Source organism: Pan troglodytes, chromosome 4, assembly GCF_028858775.2.
Source record: "Pan troglodytes isolate AG18354 chromosome 4, NHGRI_mPanTro3-v2.0_pri, whole genome shotgun sequence".
NCBI classification, from domain to species: domain Eukaryota; kingdom Metazoa; phylum Chordata; class Mammalia; order Primates; family Hominidae; genus Pan; species Pan troglodytes.
This window is the reverse complement of record NC_072402.2, coordinates 125,549,605-125,577,375: the sequence shown is the minus strand read 5'-3', so window position 1 is coordinate 125,577,375 and position 27,771 is coordinate 125,549,605. Positions and strand designations below refer to the sequence as shown.

Sequence of the window (27,771 nt, the reverse complement as noted above, 5' to 3'; positions counted from 1 at the left end):
AGAACCTGGGGAACTCAACTAATGGAGTAGAATAAAGGCAAAAAAGAGATCCATGGAATATGCACAAGGAGAGGTTGGCTTCTTACTGAGAAGTCAAGAAAGGCTTGCCCTTTAGGGGAGATGAGTGCCAGTTGTTGAAAGTAAGTAGTGGATGGAGCAGAGGGAAAGACTCACTCTGCAAAGGGATGGAGGCCTGAACCTAGAGGAATTCTTAGTGAATTCCAAGTCCTCAAATGAGCACCATCACTGGCTGTCAACTAGCAGTAGAAGGTAGGGGGAGAGTATCAGGAGACCTATGGGCAGCCACTGAGGGTTTTAAGTGAGAATTATGTAACTGAATCCACAGTCCATGAAACTGACTCTGGAAGAACCACTTAGGGTCAATATGGATCTGACTACTTCCCTTAGGATTCATTGATTTACTTTGAGACTGTACATTTCAGAAAGGATTTAGTGTAGCTTGAAAAAAAAGGTAGATATACTAAGTGAGAAGCCACTAAAATAAGAACTCAAAAGATGTGATAAAGAGAATTTAAGGGCAGAGAAGTAAAATGGGGCAAGAGGGAAGGTTCACACAATTCATGCCCTAACATAAAATACTCATTTGTTAGAGGTAAGGCGAAAGTTGGCTGTAGTCTTTCTGATGGTCAAAATAACCATTTATAAAAACAAAAACGCATCCATGGAATAAAATCAAGCCCAGCGCTCAGTGGAAGCAGCAACATTACTGGTGCAGGAAGGCATACTACCTAATAGAATAATAAATGTCCTCAATAATAACCTGACAGTAAACACAGTAATAAGCTTCACAGGGCAGTTTCTTATAAAATCCTCCCACAGTACGTCATGAACATCAGACTACCCCCTCCTGCCTGCCATTCAATAAAGTAGCTCTAGGGCACCTTGGTGAAGTCTAGGAATGTGGCTCTCTGCTGATCTCACTTAACTCAGGAAGGATTTTAAGTTACATATCTGAAAATAAGGACTATATTTAGATAGTCCTGCTTCTTTTCACCTAAGCTTTTTTAAAGCTAAGCATTGAGCTCAAATATCGACTCCTGGTCGGCCCAGGAGTGGAGTGAAGCACAGAGCTCTCTGGTTGAAATGGCCAGCTGGGTTAGGGGTAGAACAGAAATCTTTTGGAAATGATTTTCTTGATATTTCTTGAATTGAAGAACTACCCACATTCATTTATCCACTCATCCTTTGATTGACTGAAGGACTGATTGAACAACTGATTGACTGAACAAATACTTAATTGACAATCTAGTACTCAGAAGGCATAGTGAACTAGACCCAGGCTCTACCCCCAAGAAGCTTATAATCTAATGGTGGATAAAGAAAGAAACAGACAATTAAAGACAAGCAGATAGCTCTGGGAAAGGCTTAAGAAGACGTTGACCATGGAAAGAAATGTGCCGAGAAAGTACTGACCTGACAGGACATGACAGGATTCTCTTCAGAAAGCAATTTTGTCTTTAATTAATTAACTTCCTAGTATTGTCTATAAAATAAATAGGCAGCTAACATGAGGTGCCTTATTCCATAGAATTATAAACTATAATCTCATAAACTGGGGAACAGTTACTGTAAGGGATAACTCAATTTTAGAATAACCTGTTAATAGATTTATTGAACACTTACTATGTTCTGGCACTCTGCTAACCACTTCATGTGAATTATCTCACTTCACAACTTTACGTAACCTCCAAAAAACCCTATGGGGCTAAGTAATGTCAGCTTCTTTCTACTGACAGAAGGAACAGAAGTAGAGTAACCTTTGCCAGGTCCACAGATGGTATCAGAGCTGAGGTCTAGCCCAGTGTCTCACTCCCCAATGCTGTCTTCCTCTCTGGCAGGGATTAGGCAGCAGGACCAGAGGACTTTTAAAACCCCTCATGATTTGCATAAATAGCTCATCTTTCTGCTCTCTGTAATGGAGAGGTATGCCTCTCAGTCTTCTTAAAGTAATTTAAATTTTTAAGAACAATAAAAATATGATTTCTATTAGATTCTTACAGTAATAGTAAAGGGTGAGTTCTAGGTGAGCCTCGATGGCTGGAGTTTTATATAGAGAAATGTGGCTCAGGATCAGAGTGGGGAAGAGCTGAGACTGTCTTACATTGTTCCCATCTGATTTTTCAGCAAGTAAATAGGGATTGTAACGATGATCTGTATTTGAATATGAGAACCTCTAAAATCTGTATATTCCTTTGATAGAATGTTGATGTGAGAAGTCTAAGCTTATTAAGTAAGAAACTGAAATACATGTTTGAAGAAATGTGTGGTTAATAATAGGTATTTATAAAAAATGTCTACCCCCTGTGTCCAATCAAATAGCTAAGCAAAGACTAGACACCTGCAACGGTAGCTGGGGGCGGTAGGGTGGGGGGGTGGCAGGAATTGGTACAGGTGGTTGTTCAGTTTAAACTTATTCATCATCTATAGAAAATGAGGAAACAGGACTTAGATCTGATCAGAGAGGGGAAAATAAGCCTCCTGGGTGCCAGCCAGGGTCCTTATGTGATGTAATGAACCCAACTCAAACTTTAGGTCTCTGTCCCTCAGTGTGTCCTCACTAGTAAAGCCAACAACTAATTAGTGGCTTCTAGAGCAATTTATTGTGCATTGGCTATTTGGTGGGGAAAAGAAAAGATAATATCCTGGTGGGGCTCCAAAGTTTCACTTTGAATATTGCTTCAATGTGTTACAGATTAGCTTCTTAACCACATCTAACTGGGCAGGATCTGTTAGTGGATCACAGTTCAGAGAGTGCTGATTCTATCTAGGTTAGGAGCAACCTGCTGATGTGAAGAGAGCTGAGAACCCCTCCTCTTCTGAGCGCACAGAGAAGCTTGGCAGCAAGACCCACTAATGCAATTTGAAAGCTTCTGCTATTCTTCTATGATATTCAACCTTTCCGGATTCAGCATGGGAAAGATGAGCCATGGGGTAATGACATAAAGGGTTAAAATGAGGGGCTAAATAATCATCCAGTGCAGATAATCTAACCAAAGAAGGTGGGATACAGAGAGGGGCTCATTTTAATATAATGAACACATGCAACAAAAATATTTCCAAGATTTATCTCACATGCAATCATTCAGTACCACCTGGTTCTGTTCATAAATAATCACTGAGGAATGTTCCATTTAGATTAATGTATATGTGGCACTAAGAGAATGGCCCGCAGGAAAGGAATTTCCCTATTCCTCATTGGCACAGGTAGAACTCTATTATAACCACTGATTAACTCTGCCATGTGGTCTGAGTCTGCCATATGATATTTTAAAATAAAGTTAAAAGATCATTAAAATTAATTTATTGCCACAGCTGGCATCTGTGCATTGGCATATATATGCAGCAAAAATCCTGACTTAGAAGTGAAATTCAGCTTTAAAAACAGGAGCTTTACATCAGAACGTCTACATGCAAGTCTGCTGTGCTACATACCAGCTATTTGCTGTGAGCAGGGATCTTGTGTCTTTGACTCTCACTTTCTTCTGCTGATCAAGGAGGGGGAGTGATATCTACTTCATAGGATTATTGTGAAATATAAATGACATGATGTGGGTGGGAGCATTTAGGAAGCTGTATATTGTTATGTGACTCTAACGTGTGATTAACTGCTGTCACTTTACAGTAGAATTAGTCATGACAAGCATCAGGAATGAAGTGACGCTTCTAGAGCACATAGAAGTGTGGGGCTGGGAGAGGGAGGGCAGGAAGATCGTTCTCATTTGACTCATCAGTTGAACAGACATGTATTGTGTGCTGCAGCATGTCTCCATGTCTCAATCCCCGGCACTACACTAGGAATCAGGCCGGAGAGGTATCCCAGCACAAGGAGCGTGAGGCCCGTGAGGCCAGCCTCATCTGTGAAATGCTGGTCAGGGACAATGTCCTGGTCAGAAAGTAAGGGTCTATGCTGGAAGTGCTAGGGGCTTCACTGGACAGTGCAGTATACCTCAGATGTTACCACCATCACAATCACCTACAGGACTTTTAAAACTCTGCATCCTTTTCCCAGAATTTCTGACTTTAGCAGAATGAGATGAGTCCTCAAAATCTGCATTTCAAAGTCCTAGGTGATGCTAATGTTTCTGGTTCAGGAGCCCCATTTTGAGAACTACTGGGATAAAAGAAGAATGATGGGTTCTCAGTTATAAACAACTGACTCTGATTCTGGCTAGCTTAAAGAAAAAGAGAATTTATTGGAGGGTTTGGGGGTACCTCCTAAAATCAGTAGGAAACAGACTCAGAAATGGAGAGGATCTAGGACAGTTCTGGTTCAAGCAGCATAAGCTACTTCACCATGATGCCTGGGTATCCCTGGTAGAATGTACCAGCTCCAACTGTTTTTTCTCTCTTTCCTCACCTGAATTTAATGTGCTGAGTCCCTGGAGAGAGAGTCCAGTTGGCACATGTCCACTCCTCAGCTAGTAGCTGACAGAGTTCTTTGAATGACAGGCCCTGGAAGATTGCACATAGTGGGAGAAATGCAATTGTAGAGAATATCTGGGTATTATTGCCAAAGGTGTGTCAGTGGATGCTTAGGCAGCAAAACAAAACAGAACCAAACCCAAGGAAACAGGCCATGTCCTCTGTTATGGTAAGAACAAGTCAATTAGCAGAGGGCCTGGAATTCTAGGAGGGAGCAGTCCGCTCTTACAGATTCTTAATTTAGAAAGTTAAATGGCAGTTTATAGCTTCTTTGTAGGAGGAAAGGAAGTTAAACCAGCATTTTGGGAGACCCCCATCCTGGGTGCCTCCCATGCCCTGAGTTCCTCACCCTGAGCTTCCAGGCCTCAGTGGTTCAGGATCTTCTGGTTTTTAAAATTCATTCATCTGTCCTACACTTTTAAGCATGCTGTATGATTCATTTGAAGGATTCCTTCATCTGGATGTTTTTAACTGTTTAGTTTATTATGATATGTATCAAACATACAGGACAGTATAGAGAATAACATCACACTTGAGTGCCTACCACCCAATTACCCAGATTTCCACTTTGAAATAAACCCATTGAATATTATAGAGCTTTTGGTCCTGGTCAGGTCTTGTGGGTGGCTGGAAACTGAGAGATGGGATGGCCGTTGGGATGGAGGTAAAGAGGGGAGGCAGACATCTGGAGTACTGCAGATATTCAGGTCATCCACAAAGGAGTGAACAGATGGGGCTAAGCACTTACACCTGCCAATACTAAACACAGGCAACATATGGATTCCATAATTTGGAAGGCATTAATTTTAAAAGGAATTTTTTATTAAGATACCTAGTCCTGACTCAAATCGCCCTAACAAGAACAGATATCTTTAAGTAATTATAAACATTCATTTCAAATATTTGTTTTATCCCATGTAGGTCTTTAAGCAGATAAGTAATCATGGGAGGGAGTGATAAAGATGCCCAGGGCAGCTTAGCCCAGTGATGGCTCAGGCTGGGTGCCCACATGTGCACTGGGAGGGGTAACCCTTAATAATTTCTTTAGAAGTATAAGTTGTGACTAGGCACAGTAAATTTAATGGGGTGAGAATTTAATCTTCAAAGTATTAGCAAATGATAACTCTGAAATGTTAAGGCTTTCATCTCCTCTCCATTTCATAGCTATCAATTTAATTAAACAATAATATTATTCAACTATTGAGTTCTAGAGCAGTGAACTCTGAATAAAAGCAAGCCAAGACATTACGTTGTTAATTTTCATGTTAAGACCATGTTTCCTTTAGAAACTCTTTTTATTTCACGTGAAATAGGAATTTCCAGCAACTGTGTTTTCTTTCTCTGCTATTTTTTTCCTTCTGTTTCCACTCTAAGAGATCCTTACCTTTTGTCACTTGCATGTTATATTTGAAAGAGTCAGCCTCATTAAATTAATGCCTGATGTAATATTGACATCTTCACAGAATACAATTCTTTGTCATAAAGTGATTTTCCCTGATATATAAAGGGTGCTCCTACAAATGCCAAAATAATTTTATTTTTAGTTTAGCCACTTTAACAATTCATTTCAATAAAATCTGTACAAGACATTGAGCCAGACACTGTGGGAGGAATAAAGATAAACAGACATACTTCCTCCAGGAACTTGCAGTCTTGAGAAAGAGGCTGCATCAGATCATTCTCTTGTGGGGCATAGTGTGACAAATGACTGAAAAGAGGCACAGAGAAGTGCTGTGAACGCACCAAAGACAGAGAGATTACTTCTGGATTGATAGGGAGAACTTCGTGGAAAAAACAATCTTGATAAAGAATGGGGAAAGTCTGGCAAACTCAATGGCAGGGACAGGTATTCAGGGTAGCAAGGAGCTACAAGCAAAGCTGCTAGGGCAGGGATGCAGGGTGCACTTGGGGGTCGCAGATGGAGATGGAGATGAGGCAGGAAAGGGGGTCAGGTGCCCACTGTCAACATGATAAATGCCATGGTCAGGAGGTTAGACTTTATTCTGGGATAATGGACAAGCAATGTCTCACTCAAGGCTTTGGAACTAAGGAAATGACATGATCAGAGTAAAATTCAATGCAATTCAGCAAAATGTATTGAGTAGCTACAATGCACCCAGCCCTGTATTGGGTGTAGTGCATTCAGAGACACATTCTTAGTGCTGCCTTCAATGTCCCTAGAGTCTAGTGGGTGACAGATATATAAACAGATAATGTCAACAAAGTGTAGTGTATTGAGCTCTGTTAAATAAGCAGGAGGCCATTGGCCTGAGGTTCTCTCCCTATTTTGAGTTCCTACTTAACAAACTGAAACCTAACTTAGGAGTATATTTTTTGTAACAGATAGTTGGGTTTCAGCCAGTCACAAACAGCTGAGCTTCAGCCAATCACAGGCACCCAACTGATCCAACCACACCCAAATAAGGCAAACACCTAACTTAGGTAGCCAACAGATAATGTCTTTACTTTGCTTCTGTGTTTTGCCTATAAAAGCTTGCTACTCATGCTGCTGGATGGAGCTTTCTCAACCTCTTCTGGTTCTGATTTCTACCCAATTCAGGAATCATTCTTTGCTCAAATGAACTCTGTTAAATTTAATTTGTCTACAATGTTTACTTTAACAGCTCAAATAGATGTATCTAAAGGAGGCTGTGGGGACCCACAGAAAATAATCTGGGGACTAAGGGAGAAGTTCGTACATAACTTGAGTCTTGCAAGGACAGAAAAGAGTTATTTGAATGAAGAGAAGAGAGAAGGATATTCCAGTTTAAGAGAATACTGTGAGCAAAATCACAGAACATCAAATAATACTGGATGTGTAAAGAAAGACAGCAGCTCCATTCTAGTAGTAGGCTCAGTGTAAGGCAGAGAGAGGGGAGTGAGGGAGAAGAGAAGATGAGGGGCAGGGACTATGCTTTGGAAACTTCACTCAGGATGGAGGCACAGAAACCAGGAGACTCTTATAGAGGTCAGGTCCCACAGGTGTTACATTAAGGAGGCACACTCCAAACAGAAATTCCAAACTTTCCATGGGACTCTCACTTAAAGGGGTTCAAGTACATATTTTGCCAGGCAACTCTTATTAATACTTCAAGTTATTTCCTAATCTTCAGCATCCTCAGAACTCTCATCTCTTATTCCAGAAGAACCCTCACCCCATCTTCAGTGTTCCATTCCTACCACCCTGGTTTTTAAATCCCCTTTCTCTTCTCTGCCACGCCAGCAGATCACACTCACCCTGTGAGTGTTACACTTTTGCTCTGTTTGGTTTTCTGCACCCATTCCAAATCTTTACACACAGATTTTTATCCTCTCTCTTCACTCAATAGGGCTTGATGGTGCCAGACCAAGTGGGCTACTTTGTAACGGGGAGTGGGGTTGTGGGGGGGCTCTGAATTCACTCACATATGTTAACAATTTGGGGCCAGTTACAATAATTAAAATATAAGACGATTAAAAAGAGCTAGAGAAGTGGCAGTATAATGGAATAGAAGACATGGAAGTGAGATAACTTGTAGAAACATATTCAGGGCCTGACAACTAACCAAAGTAGGACAGAGGCAGAGAGAGGTAGGATTTTAAAACTGCTTTGTAGTTTGAATCTAGAAAATATAACAGTAGTGTGATATTATCCACCATGGCTGGGGGATACGAATAGAGAAACATATTTAAGAGATAATAACAGAAGATGATAAATTTGGCTTTGTATATTCTTAGCCTGAGGTGTCAGCAAGATATTCAGGTCATATTTAAGAACCAGAGTACTTCAGTTTGATGCCGTGTACCAGCCATCTCTAAACCTGTGTGTTACAAATCATCATTCATAATCAAACTCTTTTGGAAAAATGACTGACAACAGCCTGTTCTTGGAGATTGTTTGTACCTGGATAACTCTTGCAGGAAATAAACCCATTTAACTTTGTTTCCAACAGTCTTCCTACTTTTTTTTTTTGTTTTTTTTTTTTTGTTTTTTTTTTTTTCAGAATACCTCTTAGCATCCTATGGAATGTTTTTTTCAGGGACAATGTTCTAAGAAGTGCTCATTAAAACACTACAGATCTCTAATCAGGGGAGACTTAAGATAGAAGGAACTTGCTGTGGGAAAAGGCAGTTTGTCTGCATGGGAGTGAGAGTTGAAGCATTATGAACTGCTGAATCACCAAAAGTGAACAGAAAGAGAAAAGGAGGTTGGAGATAGAACCTTTATAAACACAATTTGATACCTCAAATGGCACATCGAGAATATAATTTGGAGAGACAGCAAGTTGTAATAGCAAAATCATGGGTTTCAGAGTGTGACGAGTGATCTAATCTTTTTAAGATTCCATTTTCTTTCTGAAAATTAATGACTACCTTGCTGGGTTGTGTTGAGATTTAAAATAGATATGTGAAATATCTTCCACATAGAAAATACATAATCCACTTTCAATAAATACTATTGTTAATACTGTTTTCATTTAAGTTTTTCTTGACACGTTGAAGCAAAACTTTCATGAATACACTGTTGTATTGAAACCTGAATGTTGGACAATTACATATGAGAAATCTCAGTCACTGGTATCAATACCCTAATACAGGGAAGCAATTCTAGTTCAGACAAGTCTCAAGCAGTAACAGCATGGTACAGGAATAGCATCCATAGTAACTAGGCAGTGAAAGAAGACACCATAGGAATTTCCCTAAGGCACCAGGAACTATGGCTTTTTTCATCTGTTTTTCACAAAGAGATGCTGGAAGCTAATATCTGAGCTTTAGTGAATACCTTTGCCCTCCATATAAAATTCTGAGCTAAAAGCCTCTTCCATGTGAATGACTGTGGGTATCAAATTGTCATGACGGGACATCCTCTGACAATAGTCATTATCTGGCACCCTCAGGGGGAGACCAGGGGAAAGGCATCTGCAACAAAATACTGGCTAATGAGACATATTTCTGTCTAAATATGTCACAATGCTACAAATGCAAGCCTTAGTCATTTTCAATATTGGACAATTGAACATACAAGCCCAAAAAAGATTCTGAATTTAGAGTTAAAAGCTCTGCTAACTGCCACAGCAGATTAGCTTTTCTCTTCTCTAGCACAAAAATGGGGACAATTACCAATATTTTACCCAAGTCAGTTCATTCCAAACCCCAAAGGAATGGTCACCAGAATGTATTATCTTGCAGTCTTTTGGAGGGCAACCTCATAGTTCTCAGGTCTGTCTGAGGGGCCTGGTGTAGTTAAGATTGGCCATTAACATGACTGGTCAGTGTCTTTAATCAAGAAGTCATTCCATAGCAGCCAAGATGTGGATGAAAAAGATGACCAAAAGGATGGCAATCAAGTCTTTGAGGAGACGTCTAAGGCATTTGGGTTGTTCAGATCCTTGGGAAGGAATAGTGGCAGGGTGACAGATTTATGGTCATGGACACACAGGGTATTGTGGCAGGAGATGCTCATGTGTTGTTCTCAGAGTAAACATAGGCTAGTGTGCAAATGAAATTTGCCATAGAAATTCATGGGGCCTCTCTCAGGCGAGTACTTGCAGGAGAAAATGGGCAACTATGTAGTCTGATTGGTTTATATGGTCACTTGCCTAAAATCAATATTAATGTTAATAATATATATTAAATATATGTAATATATATGTATGTATAAAAAATGTATAAAAAATAATGTCACTTAACGTGTGTCCTGAAGACTGGCAGCATCAGCATTGTCTGAGTCTAGAATCACCAAAAAGTGCAAATTCCCAGGCCCCACCCTAGGCATGCAGGAAACAGAATCTGAGTAATTTGTTTTAAGAAGCTATCAGGTGATTCTTACATACAGTAAAGTTTAAGAAGAACTGCTCTAGACCTTTATCTGATGGGTCAATAATTACCACATCTCTCCACTTCCACCTACTCACCCAACTAGACTGGCTTCTTCATCTTTCTGTCCTAAGTTTCCAGTTCTCTTCTTCTGATAGCACCTGATTAGACCATCTGATTATATATAAGAGCTCAGTTTGGAATTTTGGTCATCCACAAAAATCAGAATTTTATGTATGAAAAGAAACTGTGTAGACGCAGTAAAAATACTCATTTTTAGCCTTGTGATTTGGTTTGCTCCAGACAAAACTCATTTATAACTTCTTTCCATGTTCTGTTCATTTCCAAGCTAACAATGACATAAATAAAGGGATGAAAAAAGGAGGAAAACACTTACCTGGGCTATAAGTTGCTCCTGGGAAGCTTTTACTTCAGCTTGCAATTTCTGGATGCACTGAAAAGGAGAAAAGTTTAGAAACTAAGTATGTAACTCTTTCTTTTACATACTCAACGTATTACAGACATAAATATGTATCAGTTTTCAAATCTCGTGAATGGCAGCATTATTTCAGCTATGTTTTGAAAATCATCATTGGAGAAATCATCCCCCCATTCCTATTTCTCTTCCATTCTATGAAAGAACCCAAAGAAAAAACACACAAATATATTAAGAACTAGGATATGCCTGAGTAAGATAATGTTAGCTTGATGTGCTACAGTTAATGCAAATGCCCCTATATCATATAAATATAATATATATTATATTATATATATAATATTATATATAAATACATATAATATAATATATAATATATATTAAATATATATATATAAATAATATATATAAATAATATATATATTTTATATAATATATATATTATATATATATATATATATATATATATACACCTTCACATGAAAGCATATCCATATATTCCAAAAGCAGATACAAACCCTTTGGATTGAACAAGAGGTAAATTTACATAATGATATATATTTTAATGCTCAGATATTCAGAGATTAATCATTTCTTATAAAGTAATTGATTAAAAAACATATGCCAAATGTTATAAGCCTCTCGTTTTACTCCACAGAAAGAAACACTCCAACATTAACAACTAAGAGACATTTGTACAGTCAATACCATTTATAAAATAAATAGAATATTCAGCTAATATTATTCAAAGGGTTACATATCAAACAAACTTTAAAACTACTACTAGCAAAATAAATTTTATCTCAATATTTGCCAGGGAATAAAATTACTTTTAGCAAATACAAATATTGTTATTTACCATTATGAACTTAAAAATACGGACTTTTAATCCAGACTGAAATGGCTTTCCAGGATTGTCAGTTCATATAAAATTAGGTAACTTTTAAAATAAAGATGACTTTGTTCTACAACATACCTGGTCTTTCACAAGAACCATTTTTTCATATGGTCCCCCACTGGCTTCCTTGTGGTCCACAGCCTCCAGTTTTTCCTCCAGCCGGGATACTTGTTCAAGCAGTTTTGATTTTGTTCCTTCAGAGACTGAAAGCTAAAGATATTTTCTTTATAAGAGTATGTAAGTACAGTGATATTTTAAAAGCTCCTTTTAAAAATTCAACGTACAAATAATTTATCTTCCACCAATATCTATTAAATATGAAAATAGCTTCTGGAGCATTCCTCATAGATGATAAATTAGCATAGAGAAAGAAGGAAAAATTGATTTTATTTATTGTTTATAACTAAGCTCTTTCTAAGCAAGAGATGAAATCACATAGTTACAATGGAGAATATAGAAATACTAGAAATAGAGAAATTTTGAATGCAAAGATCTCAACACTCATCTTCACTGTGTTTCAAGATTGCACTTTATTTGTACAGCTGAATCTGAAACTTGTATTCTGGCTTATATATGGTCTTTGAAACTTAACTCTTGGGGGGCTACAGCAATCTAGAAAGAGTGGGAGTTCTGACTCCTTTGAATGTTCGCCATAGAAGCATCAGGGTGCATGGAACTGGGGTATATGCAGGAATTTCAAGTAAAAGTCTGATCAAAGGCAGATCTATGCTAAGCCACAACCAAAAAATTCCTAGCAATGACTTTGTTTTTGTTTGACTGTAGATTCCTTTTGAGGAAAGTGGTAGTTTGATAGTCCTTAGTCTCTAATTCCCTTAGAGAGTGCCTGTACTAGCTTCTCCTTTCATTCTGACAGCTATTGTGCTTTTTCTCTATAGGTCAGCAACAGTCCTGAAAGACTCCCTGGAAAGGGACACACAATTCTGTATTCACTGCAACTCCCAGGGTATTCTCTGAAGCATGGATTATCTCTACATTTCTTTTTCATTACTCTGAATGTTATTGCAAGGCAAGTTGTCTCATTTTGAGAAAACTTAATTGTCCTTAAATTTTTAAAGACAATCTACCAAATGTGGAAGCATGAAGAGGTCAGTCTGCCAAGGAAATAAGCACATTATCTATACTGGCCCATCAGATATACTGGCATATCATATATACTGTGAGCACATCATACATACCGGCACCGAACCATCCAGCCACACGCTCATTCACTGGACAAATGTTTGTTCAGTTGCCTCCTCCACAGCTATTGTGTTATGTGCCGCAGATTAACAAAGTGCAAAATAAGGGTTAGAGGGAACACACATGTTACGAACTGCTGGCCATGCCTTTTGGCTCTTGGTGGCCTTGGAGACCTGCGGTGCTCCTCATGATCACCAACATGTGTTTAACTCCTGAGTGCATGGTGGTTTGGGATTGCAGTCTGGCTTCTCTGCCTACCCTTCTATTTTATTAGAGACACAGTATAGTGTAATGGTTAAAGCCAAGGAGTCTAGTGTCTTTATCCTTTGGGTTAAAAAAAATCTCAATTTTGTACAAAAATTAGCCAGGCTTGGTGGCAGGTGCCTGTAGTCCCAGCTACTAGGGAGGCTGAGGCAGGAGAATCACTTGAACCTAGGAGGCAGAGGTTGCAGTGAGCCAAAATCGCGCCATTGCACTCCAGCCTGGGGAACAGAGTGAGACTCTGTCTTAAAAAAAAAAAATCTCAATTTTGCTGTTTACTATCTGTGTGATTTCAGCAAGTTACTTGACCTACCTGGGCTTGAGTTTTTTAATCTGTAAATAGCGATGGGGATGAAAAGAATACTACTTATCTCAACAGTTGGTTTTGAGGATTACATGAGTTTAAACAACAGAGACACTTAGAACAATGCCTGGAACATATCAAACATCTAGCAGCTCTTATTATAATTATTCTTCTACCTCTTCTAGCTCACAGTAGGTGTTCTTCTGGGTTTTATCTAAATATTTACCAAATTGTTTTTTTTTTTTTTTTTTTGAGATAGAGTCTCACCTTGTCACCCAAATTGGAATGCAATGGCGCAATCGCTGCTCACTGCAACCTTCGCCTCTGGGGCTCAAGGGGTCCTCCCACCTCAATCTCCTGAGTAAGTGGGACTACAGGCTCACACCACCACGCCTGGCTAATTCTTTGTAATTTTGAGATGGGTTTTCACCATGTTGCCCAGGCTGGTCTTGACCTCCTGAGCTCAAGTGATCCGCCTGCCTCGGCCTCCCAAAGTGCTGGGGTTACAGGTGTAAGCCACTGTGTCCGGCCTATTTATCAAATTGTAAAACAAAAACAAAATATCTGAAGACATCATAATCTTTATGAGCTGCATACTCTGAATTCAAACTATATTTGATTTGTTCATTTCCTATAACCACTCTAATGTTCAGAGAAAACTCCTCTCTATGTCTGGAATTATTTTTTTCTCAAATATAATCTCTCTCAGTTGGGCCCATTTTATTCCCATATCCTGTTTGTTATGTGATCCATCGTTACCATTTTATTGTCTTTCTTTTAAATCTACCTTCTATTGTTTGAAAGCCTTTATTCATTCACTCAAAAGACATCATTTATTCACTCATTTGTTAAAGAAATAAGTTGGACATTTATTATAGGTAAGAATTTGTAGATTAAAAAATGAAAACAATACTGTTCACAGCCTCAAAAAACTCATACTTTAGCCAGAAAGTCAGATCATTTAAAAATAGCTATTATATAATGCAAAACTATATAGGTGAATAAATAATATTAATAATAGTTAACATTTCTTGGGCACTTACTACATGTCAGTCTGCAGAGCCTTTTGTTTTCAAATTTATTTTAGTATCTCAATTTATCTTCAAAACATCCTGAAGGTTCATTCTATTATAGCTCCCATTTTGCAGATAAAGAAGTTGAGTTTCAACAAAATTATATGACTTATCAAAGGATACAACAAGTAAGTTCTGGAGTTCAAGTTTTCAGTAGTGGACATCAGGTTTGACTCCCTACACCCAAATTTGACCCCAGCTCCAAAGTAGGCCCTGGTCATCATGACAATTCTATCCTCTTTGCTGTTGATTGGTTCAGGAATCAAAGCATAAACTAATCAGAGCCTGGCTTTCCTGTAGCAACAGTTATCGTATAAGGAGATGTGACCTAATTTGGGTTACTCACACTGCACAGAATTGGAGAGTGATTTGGAGAAGCACCCTCTGTCACCGACCAGACGCGAATGCTACTACAGCTATCCCACAGACATCAGGAAATCAGGCATACTCAGAAAGGAAGAGTAAACAATAGAAAAAACTTAAGTTCTTGATAACATTATTAAAGTGCTTTATTAACCAATCTTGAAGCAAACCCTACCTTACAACTTGCACTTAGTGAGCCAATAAATTCCTTTATTGTTTAAGGAGTTTTCTATTACCTGTTGCCAAAAGTATTCTACGGATATGCTGTTTGGTTCTAAGATTCCATGCTCTTGACCACAAGTAAGAAAAGTTTATGAAAAACAGCAGAAACTAACATATATTTGGTAGATATAGTATACTAGGCATTCTGCTGGGTGCTACATATATAAATGTTACCTTACATCATCGCTCAAAACCCTATCAGCAATTTTCTTTATATTTTTTGTTATCTTCATTGTAAAGATTTAGAAACTAAATGCTTTAGTGGTGAATTAACTTGTGTAAGACTCCAAAGCTAAAAAGAAGAGGTTAGATTTGGGCCCTCATTTGTCTGCCTCCATTCCTGATTTTAGATCATATCCAAATCCTAACTCAGGCTGCCTGTCACAATGAGGCCTGTGATGTTTTTTTCCTTACCATGTGGACTTCAGCAATATTTCTCAGGGTCTTAACTTATATACTTAAAGGAAACTTTTTTCTAATACCTTAGAATTCTCTCTAACCCACCATCTTGCTTCCTTTTATATAGATACTAACCCCTTATTTCCTCTCCTTTTGTAACAAGTTTCTTACTGAATATCTCTTTGACTCAGATATATTTAACTCATGTTCAGCTTAATTCTAAGAAATGTTGACTTAGAATCAGGATATCTATGTTTTAGTCTTAATTCCACAACTCACTGACTCTATAACCTTGGTGCCTATGATAGGATTTTAAAAATAATTTCAACTTTTTTTTTAGATTCAGAAAGTATATGTACATATTTGTTACATGGGTATATTGCATGATGCTGAGGTTTGGGGTATGAATGGTTCCATCACCCAGGTAGTGAGCATAGTACCCAATAGGTAGCCACCCAATCTATGCTGTATTTTGTTATAGTAGCTTGAAATGACTAAGACATCTATTTTCAAGTTTGGTGATTGTTTTATCTGCCAGCTTATATCTGCTATTGAACCCTTCTAGTGAATTTTTTTCTTTTAGCCATTGTGCTTTTCAACTCCACAATTTGTATTCTTATTCTCCTTCTCCTCCTCCTCCTCCTTCTTCTTCTTCTTCTTCCTCTTCTCCTCCTCCTCTTTCTTGTCTTTCTCCTTCTCCTTTTCCTTCTCCTCCTTTTCTGCTTCTGCCTCTTTTTTGAGATAGGGTCTGGCTCTGTCACCCAAGCTGGAGTGCAACAGCACAATCTCAGCTTATTGCAACCTCTATCTACTGGGCTCGAGCCATCCTCCCATCTCACCTTCCTGGGTAGCTGAGACTACAGCTGCACACCACCACATCCAGCTAATTTTTATACATATATATATATATATGAGATGGTGATATGGTTTGGTTGTGTCCCCACCCAAATCTCATCTTAAATTTTAGTTCCTATAATCCACATGTCATTGGAGGCACCCTGTGGGAGGTAATTGAATCATGGGGTGGTTACCCCTACACTGCTGTTTTCATGATAGTGAGTGAGTTCTCACAAGATCTGATGGTTTTATAAGGGACTTTCTCCCCTTTTGCTTGGCACATCTCTTTGCTGCTGCCATGTGAAGAAGGACATGTTTGCTTCCCCTTCCACAATAATTGTAAGTTTCCTGAGGCCTCGTAGTCATGTTGAACTGTAAGTCAATGAAACCTCTTTCCTTTATAAATTACCCAGTCTCAGGTATGTCTTTATTAGCAGTGTGAGAATGGACTAATACAGACAGAATCTCACTTTTTTGCCCAGGCTTGTCTCAAATTCCTGAGCTCAAGCAATCCACCAAACTTGGCCTCCCAAAGTGCTGGGATTACAGGCATAAGCCACCACACCCAGCACTACTTGGTTCCTTCTTATAATCTCTGTCTCCTTACGTATATTCCCAACTTGCTCATACATCATTCTCCTGATTTTCCTTACTACTTTGCACATGGTTTCTTTCACCTCTTTGAACATATTCATTTGTCCAGTAAGTCTGGAATTTGCTCTCTGGGCTTCCTGAAGAATGGTTTCTGTCAGTGTCTTCTTTTTCTTATGAATGGGCCATACTTTACATTGTAAGATTTATAATATTTTGCTGAGAATTTAACATTGTATATAATTTCATAATTCTAGAAATCAGATTCTCCTCCTACCCCAAGGTTTGTTGTTGCTGCTTGTTGAAGACTGCAATCATCCATTTGTTTAATGACTTTTTCAACTAATGTTGCAAAGACTATATTCCTTATCATGTATGGTTACTGAAGTCTCTATTCTAATATTTCTGCGGCCAGTGACCTGACAGGAATTTCCTTGTATTCCAGTATCTTTCTTCATCAAGCATTTCTCTGGAAGCTGAAAGTGTCCTGCTACACTCCAGAGTTCTGAAATGATTGATTCTGACAGTTCTTGCCAGTTCAGTAGTTATTTTTGTGACAGGACCAGTTCCTAGAACTTCTTATTTTGTCATCTTCTGTGATGTTCAAATCATTTTATTTTAAGTGTTACTTAAATATAATTCCAAAATATATCAGTACCCTTTCTTGACTGCAACAATATGGTACAATAGATATAGTTTATCTTTCTTTGACTTTTAATATATTGCAATAACTTTATAGTGTTCTTTTATTGGACATTGGAGTAAATATTGAAAGTTGAATTTTCTGAGTAGATTTGCAGAGCTTCAAATTTATAATATGACAATTGTTATTTTGCTGTACACAATTTTTCAGACGAATGTTGTCCATTCTCTTTAAAAGATCTTCTCCTTCCAAACTTGTTAGGACCACAGGTGGAGGGGACAGAGTCCTGGTCTTCATAAGGTATCATATGTAGAATATCAGCTTTCCAACATCATGTAAACTATATATTTCAGCAAAGGTGGCTAATTACAATATATAGAAGTTGGTCATTTAAAGAATGGATGCATTTCTACTTTCTTTTTTGTAAGCAAATATGTGAAACTAAATTAGCCTGAGCTTTCTTTTTCTATGCTGTAAAAACAAGCAGTTTTTATTAATAAATAAACATTTAAAAAGCAATAAAAAGGAAGCTATGCCCAAGTTTCTCAGAGCTTAAAAACTCAGCTCTGATATCTTGCAGTTGTTAACTTGAATCTCCTCTTATTTATGTTGATGCCTTGTTTGCTATCCCATAATTAAATGTGAATTTAGGCAGAATGCCTAATATGTTTTCACTTCTATCTGGGAGCTAAAAAAGTGGATGTTATGGAAGTAGAGAGTAGAATGGTAGTTACCAGAGGCTGGGAAGAAAAAGGAAGAGGAGAGGATAATGAGAAGTTGGTTAACGGTACAAAAATAGTTAGATAGGAGACATAAGTTCTAGTACTCATTAGTACAGTAAGAAAATTATGGTTAACAATAATTTATTGTGTATCAATATAACTAGAAGAAAAATATTAATGTTCCAATACAAAAAAAAAGATAATGTTTGAGTGTTGGATGTCCCGATTACCCTGATTTGATCATTACACATTGTATACATATATCAAAATATTATATGTACCCAAAATATGTACAACTATGATATATCAGTACAAAACATATCCCAAAATGGCCTCCAAGCCCCAAAATACAGGATGGTACAGGCATAAGATAGATATTTCCATTCCAGAAGGGAGAAAAATGAAAGAAGGAAGGGGTGATGAGTCCCACATACATCCAAAACCTATCACGGCAAATTCCACTAGACTTTAATGCTCAAGAATAATCTAGAATAATCCTTTTTGGTTTGATACTCTGCCCTCCAGGACCACTTGAGTGGAAATGTCACCCCCACAGCTTGGCAGAGATCCATCCATGCTGTGGCTAGGTTGAGCAGGGCTTGTGCCCACCCAGCCCTACTGCATGGGGGTTATGCCCAAAGGCTCTGCAGAATGGTGATCTCTCCCCCAGGTTTCTGTCAGAGAGAAGCTAAACCCCAAGGGCTCTACCACACGAGGATCTTGGTTTCAAATTTCTTCCAGGTAGGGTTGTGCTCTCATGGCTCCAGGTGACCTCACCATCATGGCTTTAGTTGGAGGATATTTGGCCTGTTGAAGCTGAGATGATGTCCCTGATAATCTCTGAACTGTCTTTGGGGCCATTTCCCCCATCTTCTAGAACAGCACAAGGCTATTGAATAGCTTTATCATCCTGTCCTGTAGCCTCTAAGAAGTCTGAGAAACTTTCTTCATTTTCCCCCACCTTCATCTCCTTCAGTTCAGACTGGCAGTGTTCTTGGTGGAGTACTGATAAGGTCCGTGTTTCACACCCATACCAATCTCCTTAACAAACAGTTGCTTGGCCACACCCTTGGTATTCTCAACACTTTGCTTCGAAACATCTTCAGCTAAATATCCACTTTTATCACTCACAAGTTCTATCTTTTGCAAAACACTAGAATGCAAAGATAATTTAGCCAGGTTCTTTGCCACATTACAACAAGGATTGCTTTCCTCTGGATTCCAATGACATGTTCCTCTTTTCCATCTAAAACCTCATCAAAATGGCCTTTACTGTTCATATTTCCATCAACATTCTGCTCATGATTATTTATGTCTTCTCGAAGAAGAGGGAGGATTTCTCTCCAGTTCTCCTATTTTGGTCAGGCCTCACCAGATTGTCTTCAGCAGCCCCTTCATGGAAATATCTACTTTTTAAAGCCTGAAGCTCAAAACTCATTTTAAGGTATATGTTACAGTAGCATCCCACTTCTTGTTACCAATTTATTTTAGTCAGTTCAGACTTCTATAACAAATATCATAGGCTTGGTGACTTAAAGAAAAAATATTTCTTACAATTCTGGAGTCTCAGAAGTCCAAGGCCAAAGTGACAAAAAATTCAGTGTCTTGTGAGGCCCCTCTTTCTATTTTACAGACAGCCCCTTTTTTTTTGCTGTATCCTCACATGATGGAGAAAAATAGAGCTCTTATCTCCTTCTCTTCTTATAAGGGCAATAATTCCATCATGAGGATTCCAACCTCACGACCTTAATTATTTCCTAAATGTACCCCTTCCAAATACCATCACATTAAAAATTAGGAATTCAACATATGAATTGGAGGAGGTGTAAATGTTCAGTCCATAGCAATACAGCAATTGGAATTACCCAGTCTGAACAGCAGAAAGAAAAAACAATGAAGAGAAATAAACAGAACCTAAGAGGCCTACAGGACACTATTAAGCATACTAACATACACATTCTAGGAGCAAATAACTGCAAAAGATACAGAATCAAAATGGAACACTAGAAAATATCAATCAAACACAAAAGAAGATAGTATTGGAGGAACTGAGGAATAAAAAGGACATAAAATATATAGAAAATGAATAGCAATGTGGCAGAAGTATGTTCTTTATTATTCGTAATATTTTAATTTAAGTGACTTTGACTCCCAATTAAAGACAGAAACTAGCAGAATAAATTTTAAAGTGTGATCCAATTATATGCTGATTATAAGAAACTCACTTTAGACTCAAAGAAACAAATAGGTTGGAAGTAAAAGAATGAAAAAAGATATTGCATGTGAATTGTAGCCCAAAAACAGCCAATGTGACTATATTCATAGTCACATAGTCACATAGATGTTGTCAAAAATTTTTATAAAAGTAAAAGGAATACATTGCATATTGATAAAAGTGGCAATTTGTCAAGGAGATATAAAACTATACGCATAAATGCACCAAACAGTGGAGTCCCAAAATACATGAAGCAACTATTGATAGAATTTACAGAAGAAGTAGACACTTTTGTGAGAATAGTTGGAGACTTCAATATTCCCCCCCCCCTTTTTTTTTTTTTTCTGAGGTGGAGTCTCACTCTGTTACCCAGGCTGGAGTGAAGTGGTGTGATCTTGGCTCACTGTAACCTCCACCTCCCAGGTTCAAGAGGTTCTCCTGCCTCAGCCTTCCAAGTAGCTGGGATTACAGGCATGCATTATGATGCCCAGCAAATTTTTGTATTTTTAGAATTGATGAGGTTTTGCCATGTTGGCCAGGTTGGTCTCAAACTCCTCACCTCAAGTGATCTGCCTGCCTTGACCTCTCAAAGTGCAATATTCCAGTTTCATAATGGATATAATATCTACACAGAAAAACAAGAAGAAAATAGACTTGAATTACACTATAAATCAACTAGACATAACAGACGTAGTATGATAGATAGAACAATCCACAAAACAACAGAAAAATATACATTTTTTCAAGTGCACATGAAACATTCTCCAGGATAGGCTATAATTTGGTTCATAAAAATAATTCTCAATAAATTTAGAAGGAATAAAATCATTTAAAGTATCTTCTCTCACAACAATAGAGAATAAAGCTAAAAATCAATAACAGAAGGAAAATTGAAAAATTTTCACGTACACAGAAATAACAGACTCTTAAACAACCAGTGGGACAAAGAAAAAATCACAAGGCAAATTAAAAAATATTTAGAAACAAATGAAGACAAAACATAGCATACAAAAACTTATGGGACGAGGTGGCGGCAGCAGGAGGAGGAGGCCTGGGCTGGCAGGTGAGGAGGAGGTAGGCGCCATGTCACATGCAACTCCAGGCAGGGCAGCCCAGTGGCTGAGGGATGCAGCCAGACCTTGGTGGGATGGGGGTTTTGCCAAGGCCTAGGCCTGGTGACCAGGTGGAGGCATCAGGGGAGCCTTTTGGGTACCATGGAGATGTGAGTTTGCCTGCAATATATTTCACTCTCTACATTTAAAGGACATTCTTTCCAAACTGCTGTGAATAAATTAGGAATGGTACTGCATATTTTTATTTAATGGAGAACTAGCTGAACTTTGAATAAGGATTGCTGCACTGGACAGCTTTAGAACATCCCTCACGATGTCATAAACCCGGAGCCAGAACCCCCATAGCCTGAAGCAGATTGGCTTAGACCAGATCTGGGATGACCTCAGAGCCACCATCCAGCAGGTGTACATGTGGCACAGCATGACCAGGTCCAGATACATGGAGCTCCACACTCATGTTCATAACTAGTGTGCTAGTGTGCACCAGTCAAACCAAGCATGAGGAGCCAGAGTTTCTAAGTCAAAAAAGGGGCAGACACCTGAAGGAGCTCAGTTCATTGGCCTGGAATTATACAAACAACTGAAGTAATTTTTGAAGAATTATTTGACAAGTCTTCTTAAGCATGGAGAAGATTTGATGGACAAGAGTGTACTGAAATTCTACACTCAACAATGGGAAGATTACTGATTTTCAAGCAAAGTGCTGAATGGAATTTGTGCCTACCTCAGTAGACATTGGGTTCACCGTGAATGTGACAAAGGACGAAAGGAATATGTGAAATCTATTCCCTTGCATTGGTGACTTGGAGAGACCATTTAGGCCACTGAATAAACAGGTAAGAAATTCTGTTTCAAAGCTGATCAAAAAGGAAGGAAATGGTGAAACCATCAATACAAAACTGTGAGTGGAGTTGTACAGTGTTACATGGAATTGGAGCTGAAGGAAGATGATGCATTTGCAAAGGGCCCTACATTAACAGTGTATAAAGAATCCTTTGAATCTCTCTCTTTTTTTTTTCTGTCACAGAGAGATTTTATGTCAAAGGGAGTACTGAATTCTTGCAGCAGAACCCAGTTACTGAATATATGAATAAGGCAGAGGCTTGTGTGCTTCAGGAACAATGAAGAGTTCAGGTTTACCTTCATGAAGGCACACAAGATGAATTAGCAAGGAAATGTGAGCAAGTCCTCATTGAAAAACAGGTGGAAATTTTCCACACAGAACTTCAGAATTTATTGGATGCTGACAAAAATGAAGATTTGGGACACATGTATAATCTTGTATCTAGAATCCAGAATGACCTAGGAGAACTGAAAAAACTGCTGGAGACACACATTCATAATCAGGGTCTTTTAGCTATTGAAAAATGTGGAGAAGCTGCTTTAAATGACCCCAAAATGTATGTACAGAAGGTGCTTGATCTTCATAAAAAATGCATTGCCTTGGTAATGTCTGCATTTAACAATGACACTGGCTTTGTGGCTGCTCTTGACAAGGTTGTGGTTGCTTCCTAAACAACAATGCGGTTACCAAGATGGCCTATTTATCCAGTAAATCCCATGAGTCATTGGCTCAATACTATGACTCGTTCTTGAAGAAAAGTTCCAAGAACACAGATGAGGCAGAACTAGAAGATACACTCAATCATATAATGGTTGTCTTCAAGTACATAGAGGACAAAGATGTGTTTCAGAAGTTCTATGCAAAAATGCTGGCCAAGAGGCTCATCTACCAGAACAGGGATGATGCGAATGATGATGCCAGTAACCATGTCAATTTTCAGCCACTGTGATGGCTGGCATAGAAAGCTGTGAATTGCTGATAACTATGTTCCAAATCTAAGGGAAGGCAGTGAGTGACAATGCTGAAGCCAGCATGTTCTCTAAGTTAAAGCAAGCTTGTGGTTTTGAGTATACCTCTAAACTTCAGTGGATGTTTCAAGACACTGGTGTGAGCAAAGATCTGAATGAGCAATTCAAAAATCACCTGACAAATTCAGAACCCCTAGACTGGGATTTCAGCATTCAGGTGCTGAGCTCTGGGTCCTGGCCCTTTAAGCAGTCTTGTATGTTTGCCTTCCCCTAGGGTTGGAATGTAGTTATCGGCAATTCACAGCTTTCTATGCCAGCTATCACAGTGGCTGAAAATTGACATGGTTATATCAGTTGTCTAAAGGAGAATTGGTAACTAACTGCTTTACAAACAGATATACTTTGCAGGCATCCACATTCCAGATGGCAATCCTGCTTCAGTACAACACAGAAGATGCCTACACTGTACAGCAGCTGACTGATAGCACTCAAATTAAAATGGACATTTTGGCATAAGTCCTACAGATTTTATTAAAGTTGAAGTTATTGGTCTTGGAAGATGAAAATGTAAATGCTGATGAGGTGGAATTGAAGACAGATACCTTAATAAAATTACATCTTGTTTATAAAAATTAGAAATTAAGGGTTAACATCAATGTGCCCATGAAACTGAACAGAAGCAGGAACAAGAAAACACACACAAAAATATTGAGGAAGACTGCAAACTACTGATTCAGATGGCCATCATGAGAATCATGAAGATGAGGAAGGTTCTGAAACACCAGCAGTTAGTTGATGAGGCCCTCACTCAGCTATCCTCCAGGTTCAAATCCCAGGTCCCTGATCAAGAAATGCATTGACATTCTAATTGAGAAAGAATATTTGGAGCAAGTTGATGGTGAAAAGCACACCTACAGTTACTTGGCTTAACCCTCCAGGAAGGGTCTGACTGTGTGTCCCACAGCAAATAGTTCATGTTGGAAAGAATGGAAACAACTCAAGTTTACAGCAGCCAGCCTGCCACCATTGTACCTCCCTTTTTAAAGCTGAGACCAAGACTCCCATCAGCTGGTCTCAGATTTACATTGGAACTGCTCAGGATAGATACATTTCATGTCTGTAAATATGGACACCAATGCCATTTACCCTAATTAAAGAACAGAGAAGACCGAACCTCCCATGCTGAAGGCTGCACGCTACTGCATTTAAATCAAGACATGGGCTCCCCAATTAGCAGCTGTTGTATTGGCAGCACTTGTCATATTGGCAGCACTTTGAGAGCAAGTCTGAATGGACCCATGTGTAATCTGCTATGAAAACCATTTTTTTTGTGTGTTTCATTTTTAATGTGTGAAAATAAAGAAAATTAAAGGATTTCTAATTGAATGGTGCCTCACATCTCAATACTAACATTGAATGTAAATGGCCATATTGCTCCACTTAAAAGATACAGAACAATAGAATGGATAAGAATTCACCAACCAACTATCTTCTGCCTTCAAGAGACTCTCCTAACACATAAGGACTCTCATAAACTTAAGGTAAAGGGGTGGAAAAAGGCATTTCATATGAATGGACACCAAAAATGAGCAGGAGTAGCTATTCTTACATCAGACAAAATGAACTTTAAAGCAACAGCGGTTAACAAATACAAAGAGGGACATTATATGATGGTAAAAGGCCTTGTCCAACAGGAAAGTATCACAATCCTAAATATATATGCACCTAACACTGGAGCTCCCAAATTTGTAAAACACTTACTTATAGACCTAAGAAATGAGATAGACAGCAATACAATAGTAGTAGGGGACTTCAATACTCCACTGACAGCACTAGACAGGTCATCAAGACAGAAAGTCAACAACAACAACAACAACAAACAATGGATTTAAGCTATACCTTGGAACAAATACACTTAACAGATACATATACAAAATTCCACCCAACGACCACAGAATACACATTCTATTCAACAGCTCATGGAACTTTCTCCAAGATAGACCATATAATAGGCCACAAAATGAGCCTTAATAAATTTAAGGAAATTGAAATCATATTAAGCACTCTCTCAGACCACAGTGGAATAAAACTGAAAATCAACTCCAAAAGAAACCTTCAAAATCATGCAAATACATGGAAATTAAATAATCTGATCCTGAGTGATCACTGGATCAAAAATGAAATCAAGATGCAAATTTAAACAATTCTTCAAAGTGAACAACAATAGTGACACAACCTATCAAAACCTCTGGGATGCTGGGTTCAGTGGCTCATGCCTGTAATCCCAGCACTTTGGGAGGCCGAGGAGGGTGGATCACAAGGTCAGGAGTTCGAGACCATCCTTGCCAAGATGGTGAAACACGGTCTTTACTAAAAATACAAAAATTAGCAGGTCATGGTGGCACGTGCCTGTAGTTCCAGCTACTCAGGAGGCTGAGGCAGAAGAATCACTTGAACCCAGGAGGCAGAGGTTGCAGTGAGCCAAGATCGTGCCACTGAACTCCAGCCTGGGTGACAGAGTGAAACTCCGTCTTAAAAAAAAAAAAAAAAAAAAAAAAAACCCACCTCTAGGATACAGCAAAGGCGATGCTAGGAGGAAAGTTCATAGCCCTAAAACTCTGCATCAAAAAGACTGACAGAGCACAAACTGACAATCTATGGTCACACCTCAAGGAACTAGTGAAACAAGAACAAATTAAACCCAAACCCAGCAGAAGAAAGGAAATAACAAAGATCAGAGCAGAACTAAATGAAATTGAAACAAACAAAAAATACAAAAGAGAAATTAACCAAAAGCTGGTTCTTTGAAAAGATAAATAAAATTGATACATCGTTAGCAAGATTAACCAAGAAAAGAGAAAATCCAAAAAACCTCAATAAGAAATGAAATGGGAGATATTACAGCTGACACCACAGAAATACAAAAGATCATTCAAGGCTATTGTGTACATCTTTACACACAGACTAAAAAACCTAGAAGACATGGATGAATTCCTGGAAAGATACAACCTTCCTAGCTTAAATCAGGAAGAATTAGATACCCTAAACAGACCAATAACAAGCAGCAAGATTGAAATGGAAATTTTAAAATTACCAACAAAAAAAAAGTCCAGGACCAGATGGATTTACAGCAGAATTTTACCAGACATTCAAAGAATTGGTACAAATCCTATTGACACTATTCCACAAGATAGAGAAAGAGGAAACCCTCCCTAAGTCATCCTATGATGCCAACATCACCCTAATACCAAAACCAGGAAAGGACATATCCAAAAAAGAAAACTACAGACCGATATCCCTGATGAACATAGATGCTAAAATCCTTAACAAAATACTAGCTAACCAAATCCAACACCATATCAAAAAGATAATCCACCATGATCAAGTGGATTTCATACCAGGGATGATTTAACATATGCAAATCAGTAAATGTGATGCACCACAAAAACAGAATTAAAAACAAAAATCACATGATTATCTCAATAAATGCATAAAAAGCATTTGACAAAATCCAACATCCATTTATTATTAAAACTCTCAGCAAAATCAGCATACAAGGGATACACCTCAATGTAATAAAAGATGACAAACCCACAGCCAACATAATACTAAATGGTGAAAAGCTGAAAGCATATTCTCTGAGAACTGGAACTAGATAAGGATGCCCATTCTCACCACTCCTCTTCAGCATAGTACTGGAAGTCCTAGCCAGGGCAATCAGACAAAAGAAAGAAATAAAGGGCATCTAAATCAGTAAAGAGGAGTCAAACTGTCACTGTTTTCTGATGACATGATTGTTTACTTTGAAAACCCTAAAGACACCTCCAGAAAGCTCCTACAATTGATAAAAGCATTCAGCAAAGCTCCTGGATACAAAATTAGTGTACACAAATCAGTAGCTCTTCTATACACCAACAGCAACCAAGTGGAGAATCAAATCAAGAACTCAACCCCTTTTACCATAGCTGCAAAAAAAAAAAAAAAAAAAAGAAATACTTAGGAATATACATAACCAAGGAGGTGAAAGACGTGCACAAGGAAAACTACAAAACACTGCTGAAAGAAATCATAGACAACACAAAAAAATGGAAACACATCCCATGCTCATGGATGGGTAGAATCAATATTGTGAAAATGACCATATTGCCAAAGGCAATCTACAAATTCAACACAATTCCCATCAAAATACCACCATCATTCTTCACAGAATTAGAAAAAACAATTCTAAAGTTCATGTAGAACCAAGGAAGATCCTGCATATCCAAAATAAGACTAAACAAAAGAACAAATTTGGAGGCTTCATATTACCTAATTTCAAACTATACTATAAGGCCATAGTCACCAAAATAGCATGGTACTAGTATAAAAATAGGCACATAGACCAATGGAACAGAATAGAGAGTCCAGAAAAAAACCCAAATGCTTACAGCCAACTGATCTTTGACAAAGCAAACAAAAACATAAAGTAGGGAAAGGACACCCT

The 27,771-nt window shown here is 38.2% G+C and overlaps 1 protein-coding gene and 1 pseudogene across 1 annotated transcript in view; one reads left to right on the top strand and one right to left on the bottom strand.

The window, feature by feature from the left end:
- CCDC192 (coiled-coil domain containing 192) overlaps positions 1 to 27,771 on the bottom strand; it is a 238,705-nt gene that overhangs the window by 132,230 nt on the left and 78,704 nt on the right. The window contains exons 4-5 of the mRNA XM_016953726.4: positions 11,652 to 11,783; positions 10,637 to 10,693 (exon numbers count right to left, since the gene is read on the bottom strand). Coding sequence (XP_016809215.1) covers positions 10,637 to 10,693; positions 11,652 to 11,783 — 189 coding nt within the window. The remainder of the gene's footprint in view (positions 1 to 10,636; positions 10,694 to 11,651; positions 11,784 to 27,771) is intronic.
- Positions 21,790 to 24,364, top strand: LOC101057206 (cullin-1-like; annotated as a pseudogene).